General features: G+C 53.6%; 1 protein-coding gene across 1 annotated transcript; it reads left to right on the top strand.

The window, feature by feature from the left end:
• Positions 1-5,465: 5,465 nt before the first annotated feature.
• DUSP1 (dual specificity phosphatase 1) lies at positions 5,466-8,543 on the top strand. The gene is made up of 4 exons (XM_058546079.1): positions 5,466-6,071; positions 6,347-6,492; positions 6,856-7,075; positions 7,512-8,543. The coding sequence occupies exons 1-4, from the start codon at positions 5,705-5,707 to the stop codon at positions 7,880-7,882; spliced, it is 1,104 nt and encodes a 367-aa protein (XP_058402062.1). The 5' UTR covers positions 5,466-5,704; the 3' UTR covers positions 7,883-8,543.
• Positions 8,544-8,760: the final 217 nt, after the last annotated feature.

Genomic DNA, 8,760 nt, shown 5'->3' with positions numbered 1-8,760 from the left:
GACTCAATGAAATGTATTATAAAAGCAATTACTGCTTTTAAACACATGCTAGGGGAAGAAGACTTTATAAATAGCCATGTATTCATAATAACAAAGTTTACTAAACACTGACCCTGTGCCAGGCATTGTTCTTAAGTACTTTTCATCCACATCCATGATCTCATATCAGGGGTTGGAAAACTTTTCCTGTAAAGGGACAGAGGTAAATATTTCAGGTTTTGTGAGCCATACAGTGTCACAACTACTCACCTCCCATTGTAATGCGAAAGCAGCCACAGAGGATAGGTAAACCAATGGGTGTGGTTGTGTTCCAATAAAACTTTATTTATGGACACTGAAACTTGAATTTCATACAACTTTCACATGTCACAATATTCTTCTTCTTTTGATTTTTCTCCCCAACGATTTAAAATGTAAAAACAATTCTCAGCTTGTGGGCTGTACAAAAAGAGGGAGTGGGCTAGATTTCCCTCATGGGCTGTAGGTTGTGGACCCCTGTCTCATGTGATCTTCATATCATCCCTACAAGATAGATGCTATTATTATCCTCATTTGACACATGAGGAAACTGAGTATCAGAGAGGTAAAGTAACTTGCCCAAGGACACAGAGCTGGTGAGAGGTCAGGCTGGGATTCTAACCCAGGCGGTCTAACTCTGTAACTCGCTTCTAACAAGGTACCTTAAATATAGTAAATATGGTTTACCCTAGATATGGTTGCCTTTTAACATTTTTAACTTTTTTCCTGATACAACAGTTCCAATTTGCTTTGAAGAATTCAAACCATAGAGTTATAAGGAAGAAAATGAAAGTAACCCCACCCTGCTGAGATAAATGCTTAAGAGTTTGAACACACAGGTCACACAATGCTGACTAGATTTAGAATGTTTTGAACACTGTGTGACTTTGGATGGGTTGCCTAACCTCTCTGGGCCCTCGTATCTCCAGCAAGGGGCTGGCTGAGATGACGCAGCTCTGCGGGCCCTCCCAGGCCTGACTGTGATCTGTCAGTAAGGATTGTGCAATAGTGGCTGGCTCTGTCCTAACTGCCTGGGTGTGGAGGGTGAAGTCACCCCTTGCCAGTCCCTCAGGAGGGCCAAGTGGCTGGGAGTCTCCTTGCCTGTGGCTCCCCAAACCCCAAGCACTGTGTGACTTTGGAGAGGCAGTGGGGACACCGGGCCCTGAGTAGGTGGTCCTAGGAGGCTCAGGTTCCCTCCAGGGCTGGTGCCAGGGACCACTCTGCCCAGCGAGCAGAGCTCCAGGCAAGCTGGGAGTCAGAGGCTTCAGCCAGCACTGCCTGGGATGGGACCTGCACAGGCAGAGCCTTAACAGATGGGGTTCCTCTGGCGGGAAGCCCGGGCCCCAGCTCCATCCCCCAGTCAGACAGACTCAGGGTTTGGATCTGCATCTGATGATTGCCAGCTTCCCGAACTGGGGCGTGTCCCCTCTCTGAGCCTGTTTCCTTGCCTGTGACATGGGGATAACAACCTCCTCACAGAGGAATCACTGATTAGCTCATGAGATGATACTTGTAATGCAGAAGGCACAGAGGAGAGGTTTAATAAATGGCCAGTTCTGTTCTCTTCCGATACTTTTCAACAGTATGCTTTAAAAAAAATTTTCCATCATGTCTCAAACTGTGGACCTACTACGTGCCAAGGATGCATCCAAGGTAGCAATGTGGGGAGGTCCAGAGATGAGAAAAACACAGTCCCTGCCCTCAAGCAACTCAGGGAGTGTAAGATAAGGAGCTAAGATAAGAAACTCTCACACAGTTGGAATGTTCGGACAAAGTCCTCCAGGGCCCAGGTGCAGGAGAAGTTGCAGAAACCAGGGAAGGCTCCATGAGATGGCACTTTGATTGGGTCTTGAAGAATGGGGAAAGATTATGGTGGAGTCCAGAGGGCACAGCATTCTGGCAGGGGGAGGGGGAGCAGTGTGAGCAGAAGCGTGGGGGTGGGAAAGGACTGAGAAACAACATTCGGTGAACGTGGGCCCACTGATTTTGCCTAGAGAACAACAGGAGAGTCAATGAGAGTAGTAGGGGGCTGGGCCAGATGGATGGGCGAGGCCCAGTGGTGGTGGGCTTTGGATCTGGCGGGGAAAGGGGGAGTCAGGAAGGACAGGGAGCAGAGGGAGGAGCCACCATGAAGCACAAGGGAGACAGTAAAAGGGCTGTGGATTCTGCAAGAGAACATGAACGCTGGCAGCCACCTTCCTCTCCTGTGAGCACCCCCTCTGGGTGTGACCCACACCAGGCCCTTTCTCACACACAGTCTTACTTAGTCCTGGATGGATAGTATTCCCAGATTACAGATGGAGAGACCAAGGCTCAGAGTTGTCAAGCTGCTTGCCCAAGGTTGCGGAGCAGTGAGCTGGGGCCACTTTCTGACTGTCGTCTGTGGGAGAGCCACCCTCTCTCCTCCTGTGACCCCAGGACAGATCCAAAATCGACTCTGAGGGCAGGATTCCGACAGGAATTGTAGGGTAAGAACACCCCTGGCTACACTGAGTCTCCCCACAGCCCTGAGAGGTAGATGTTATTATCTCCATCATAGGAAGGAGGGACTGGAGGCTCAGTGAGGGCAACTGACTTACTCAAGGCCACACATTAAGGATGGGGAGTCCAGGCCAGGCCTTCTGACTTCAAACCCAGGGACCAACCTGGTAGCAGTTAAGTGCTCGTGCTCTGCTTTGGCAGCCTGGGGCTCGCAGGTTCTGCTCCCAGGCGTGCACAGAGGCACCACTTGTCAGGCTATGCTGTGGCGGTGTCTCATACCAAGTAGAGGAAGATGGGCACGGATGTTAGCCCAGGGCCGGTCTTCTTCAGCAAAAAAAGAGGATTGGCATCAGATGTTAGCTCAGGGCTAATCTTCCTCACACAAACAAAACACGCACAAAACAAAACAAAACAAACCCTTCCTACTACCCCACACTGCCTCCAGGTTTATTCCTAAGCACGTCTAAAATCTGGAAGAGCCCAGGTCAGAAAGGCCCAGTTCTCTCCCCTGAGTCAACATCTATTGATCCTCCTCCTTTGTGCCCCCGTGCCCACCAGGCCCACCATTCCAGCCTTCACTTCTGCAGTCACTACAGACCCGATTATGCTGGGCTTCCCTTTGGCTCCCTCTCCAGCCAGAAGCAATATCTCCACTCCTGCATTGGGGGCCTCGGTGGCTACACCTTTTCCGCCAGACCCCTGACCCGAGTCCTTGTGTGTTAGTTGGTCTCAAGGAGGGACCTTTCCCTGAGCTGGGCCCCTGTCCCAACCACATCTACTGGTGTCTTGTGGTGACCTTCTCCCCAGGTTCTGGGGCCAGACCCTGAAACACGCAGTGGCATGATGATATAAGAAGCGCTCTGCTAGGAAGGGGAAAGCCAAGAGATTCAGTGAATCATAACAAGAGGGAGTGGGGTAGGGCTTGGGTTCCTATAGCCACCATCTCTCACTTGGGCCTCAAACCATCCACGCATGAAGTAGGCAGCTGTAATCCCATCGTACAGATGTGGGCAGCTGTAATCCCATCGTACAGATGTGGGCGTAGAGGATCAGTAGGGGAAGAGATTTGCGTAGGATCACCCAGCAGCAAAATGACAGCATGGGGTTCAAGCTATGCTCTTTCCAGAAAGGGATAAAGAGGAAAAACCCACAGAGCTCAGCAGACACCTGACTCCAGGGCCAGACAGTGCCCCACCACTGTAGTATTTGCACAAAAGTTTTCTTTTTTAAAGATGTGGGTAGGGGAAGGTATAATGAATGCTCTCGGTAAAACAAAAATTGGGGCAGATCAAGTTGGTATGCTGTGAAAACTCAGCAGCTGTAACATTTTATGATTCAATGCAAAAAATATGTGAGTTCCTAGCTGAATAAGTAGTATAAACAAATAATTTTTTTCTGTTTTTTTTAAGATGCAGGAGGGAGTTGCCATTATCTGAGGACCTCTTTGCTGTCCTCGGTCAATGTTTATCTGAAGGTAGAAAACGCCCTTAAAAAAAAAAAAACAACACTCAGCCCTGAACTTTTCTAGAACTTACGAGAAAGTTTGAGCGTGTGTGAACACAAGCTAAGGGAGGCAAATGCAGAAGTTGCCTCTCTGGTGATATAATCAACAGATCATCGGCACAGGGTGGCAGTGAAATCCACCCCCCACCCCCCACCAGGGGGAGAGGGGAAGAAACCGCAGAATGTTCCTGACTCGGCACCCCGGCCGGTGGCGCAATGTTTCTGTTTGTGTACCTAGCACGTCGCTGCCGCGCTGCGGGCTCCGCTGCCCAGGGGGCCGTCACTATGGCTCCGGGGGCGGGTGACCGCATGGGGTCTTCCCAAATGTTTGTCCAGGTCCTGGAAATGCTCCTAAAGCCGTAGGATGGGATTTCGAGGTCAGCCCATATCGACGGCGAGAACCAAGGCGTGAGCTTGGGGCCCCCAGCCCAGCGCATAGAAGGCGCCCAGTCAGCACACATCTGTGGAAACAGAGACCTAGCAGCTCCATCTGTTTTACAAGAACGTGACCAGAAGCGTGTCTGGCGGTCCCTGGGGGGCGCCGTCGAGCCACGCTGGGGGGCGCCTCCCCAAATGCCAAACCCCGCCATCCACAACGGCACCATGCGACCCCCCACCTTGATTTCAGTCCCCTGACCCGCCTTCCTTGGCGCAATGTCTTCTAGCGACCACAGAACTAGGAATATCATTTCTTTCGCTGGGGGTTTGATTGGAAGACATTTTACTTGTTAAATGTACATTTTTTTTAAGTAACAGGAAATTCTGGGAAACAGGAAAGCGTTTCCCTGGACCAGTCCACCCCAACTCACCCCACTTGTTCTTGGTGGGAACATTTCTATGAACAAACTTGTTAATTTTTCTCCAACCCTCATTTCAGGCTCCTCTCTGTCCCCCCACCCCCAGCAGTGTGATACTGGGCAAGTAAATCGCTTCTTGGGAACCTGCCTCTGCGCCTGTTGGGGACGAGGAAATGAAAGGGGTACACGTGTATGCAAAAGCGCAGGAAGCCCCTTTGCGCTCCGGCTGGAGGCGGCCAGGGCGCGGGGAGGGGCACCAGGGGGCGGGGAGGGGAGGCCGGCGGCCCGCCGCCCGCTCTCCCAGCCGCTCGCACCCCAGAGGTCAGCCCTCGGCTGGCAGCGCGCCCTCCTCCCCTCCTCCCCTCCTCCCCGCGGGGTCCGGGGAGCGGCGCGGGCCAGGTCCCCGGGGACGCGCCAAGCTCAGGCCGGACGGCCGGGCGGGGGCCGCGGCCTGCGCCAGCGCCGCTTCAGCGGATCCCGCTCCGAGCCCGATGACGTCTTCGCCTCTGGCTCCGCCGGCGCCAAGCCGGGCAGGGCGGGTGACGTCACCGCCCATCACGTGACCGCCATTCAAACAAACAAACCCCCTCCCCCCGCGCGCCGGCCCCGCCTCGCCCCGCCTCCGGTGAGGCCACATATAACCGCGCTCCCCCGGGCCGAGCTCGCTGCGGAGGACACCGGGGCTGGAAGGGCGAGAGGCCGGAGGGGCAGTCGGGGGAGAAGCAAGAAAGCCGAGGCGGCCGGAGTCCCACACCACGCTCCCTCGTTCAGTCCAAAGGCAGTTTTGGGTTCGGCGCAGAGAAAGCTCGAGTCGGGCCTTTCCTCGAAAGCGGTCGCCCAGCCCTTGGCTTTCCGAGGACAAAGAGCACAGGAGGATTTGCACGCTGGGGGCACTGGGGCCGGCCATGGTCATGGAGGTGGGCTCCCTGGACGCCGGAGGCCTGCGGACGCTGCTGCGGGAGCGCGCGGCGCAGTGCCTGCTGCTGGACTGCCGCTCCTTCTTCGCTTTCAACGCCGGCCACATCGCCGGCTCGGTCAACGTGCGCTTCAGCACCATCGTGCGGCGCCGGGCCAAGGGCGCCATGGGCCTGGAGCACATCGTGCCCAACGCCGAGCTGCGCGGCCGCCTGCTGGCCGGCGCCTACCACGCCGTGGTGCTGCTGGACGAGCGCAGCGCCTCTCTGGACGGCGCCAAGCGCGACGGCACCCTGGCCCTGGCCGCTGGCGCGCTCTGCCGCGAGGCGCGTGCCGCGCAAGTCTTCTTCCTCAAAGGTACGCCCTCGGGGAAGCTCGGGGGCCGGCTGCACGCCGCCTGCCGCCTTGTCGGGGGACCCCTGGCCCTCAGCTGCTGGGGGGCCACCCCACCTGGAGCGCGTGGGCGCCTGAGTCGTATTCTGGGGACTTGTCATTGGCATTGTTTGGCTCTAGGAACAAAGACTGTCCGGGTCCCTCCGGGGTAAACTTCCAGCCCTGGTGGGTGGGGGAATTGGATGAAGGTGCCCTGTCCGGCGGTACTAACGTAAAAAAATGTCTCTTTGTATTCCCAGGAGGATATGAAGCTTTTTCAGCTTCCTGCCCGGAGCTATGCAGCAAACAGTCGACCCCCATGGGGCTCAGCCTTCCCTTGAGTACTAGCGTCCCTGACAGCGCTGAATCAGGGTGCAGTTCCTGTAGCACCCCGCTCTATGATCAGGTTAGTGGGGGGCCGTGCCAGAGGGGAGCAGGAACAGCTGGCAAAGGCCTGGAAGAACAGCACTAGTGAGGATGTAGAAAGTGACCTGCAGCTTGATTTATAATGGAGGGGACACAGGGGTCTTATTTATCCCATGGTTAAGTGGTATGACGGAGCTGGAGTCCCTAATGCCGGTGCTACAGAAATGAACTTGTTGGCCCTGCCCAGGCAAGTGGGTTTAGTCCCCTATTTATTTATGCTCCGACAGTGCTGAGAAGTTCACCTAGTACTGAAGCTGAGTTTTCCAGCAGGGAGTTTCTGTGGGTGTGGGCATGGCATTGATGTTGAAGAACTTGACAAATATTGGATATTTCTGGATTTCAGGGTGGCCCAGTGGAGATCCTGCCCTTTCTGTACCTGGGCAGTGCCTATCATGCTTCCCGCAAGGACATGCTGGACACCTTGGGCATCACTGCCTTGATCAACGTCTCAGCCAATTGTCCCAACCATTTCGAGGGTCACTACCAGTACAAGAGCATCCCGGTGGAGGACAACCACAAGGCGGACATCAGCTCCTGGTTCAACGAGGCAATCGACTTCATAGGTAAGTGGAACGATGCTTGGGGCTTCTACCTCACTCCCCCCATTTTAGCCACTGAGCCCAAACTCTATGGCAAGGACTTGAATGACATTCTTCTCAGCTTTTCTCCCGAGATTAAATATCAGTCTGGTGTGGGTAACATTCCTGCAAAATGATGGATTTGATATCCCACTTTACAAATTAGCCATCTGAGCTTCAGCAAGTTGAATTGATTTGTCCGGTATCAGTCTGCTTAGTGGAGATGCCTGGTCTGGGTTTAAATCCCTTGCTGTTCTTTGCACAGTGCCCACATCGCCTCCACCAACAGTTGTCCATGTGATGGCTTGAGGTGCCATTGACTCTCTCTGGACAGGACACACGTGACATTTCTTAGACACCCTATGCCTGGGGTTGTGGTCCTTCTGAGCTCTCGAGTAACCAGCCACCCTTTGTTTTCCAGACTCCATCAAGAATGCCGGAGGAAGGGTCTTTGTCCACTGCCAGGCGGGCATTTCCCGATCAGCCACCATCTGCCTCGCCTACCTCATGAGGACTAACCGAGTCAAGCTGGATGAGGCCTTTGAGTTTGTGAAGCAGAGGAGAAGCATCATCTCTCCCAACTTCAGCTTCATGGGCCAGCTGCTGCAGTTTGAATCCCAGGTCCTGGCCCCACACTGCTCGGCAGAGGCCGGGAGCCCTGCCCTGGCTGTGCTCGACCGCAGCGCCTCCACCACCACCGTCTTCAACTTCCCAGTCTCCATTCCCGTCCACCCCACGAACAGTGCGTTGAGCTACCTTCAGAGCCCCATTACGACCTCTCCCAGCTGCTGAAAGGCCCCGGGAGGCGATCTTCACAACCCCCCAGGCCTCCAGGCTCCTGGAGAGGAGAAATGCAATAACTCCGGGGAGGGGCTCGTGAGGGCTGGTCCTTATTTATTGAATTTCACCCGAGTTCCACTGGGTTCCGAAGCCATCACAGTGACGACTTAGCTTCGAGACGTTTGCTGGACTCAGCACATTCGGGACCAATATATAGTGGGTACATGAAGTCCCTCTGACAGAAAGGGGCAGAAGAGAAAGGACTCTGTGAGCCGATTTCTTTTTGCTTGCCACCGTTTTTTGTAGAAACTCTTCATGCTTGACATACCTACCAGTATTACCATTCCCGATGACACATATACGTATGAGAATATACCTTATTTATTTTTGTGGAGGTGATCTGCCTTCACAAACGTCAGTGTCTACTCCTGGAAGAACCAAATACCTCAATTTTTGTGTTTGAGTACTGTAATGCCTGTAAATATATCCTAAGCAGGTTTGTTTTCAGCACTGATGGAAAGCACCAGTGTTGGGTTTTTTTAGTTGCCAACAGTTGTATGTTTGCTGATTATTTATGACCTGAAATAATATATTTCTTCTTCTAAGAAGACATTTTGTTACACAAGGATGACCTTTTTATACTACAGAATAAATTATGGCATTTCTATTGAAATCACAATTCTTTACTTCTTGGGCAGCCCCACCTGATCCCTCTTCCACTAGTGAAATAGGAGAGAATCCAGACAAGGACCTCCAGAATGTTGTGCTGGGATCTGATCCCAGACTCCTTGGTGGCTCCAGGATGGCTGGGTTGCCAGGGAGGTAGAGAAGTGTGATCTGTGGACTATCTTGAAAAACCCAGTGTCCACTCATGCCCTTTTAAGCAGCTG

This window comes from Diceros bicornis, chromosome 1 (genome assembly GCF_020826845.1).
Source record: "Diceros bicornis minor isolate mBicDic1 chromosome 1, mDicBic1.mat.cur, whole genome shotgun sequence".
Lineage (NCBI taxonomy): Eukaryota > Metazoa > Chordata > Mammalia > Perissodactyla > Rhinocerotidae > Diceros > Diceros bicornis.
This window is presented reverse-complemented; position numbering and strand designations above follow the sequence as displayed.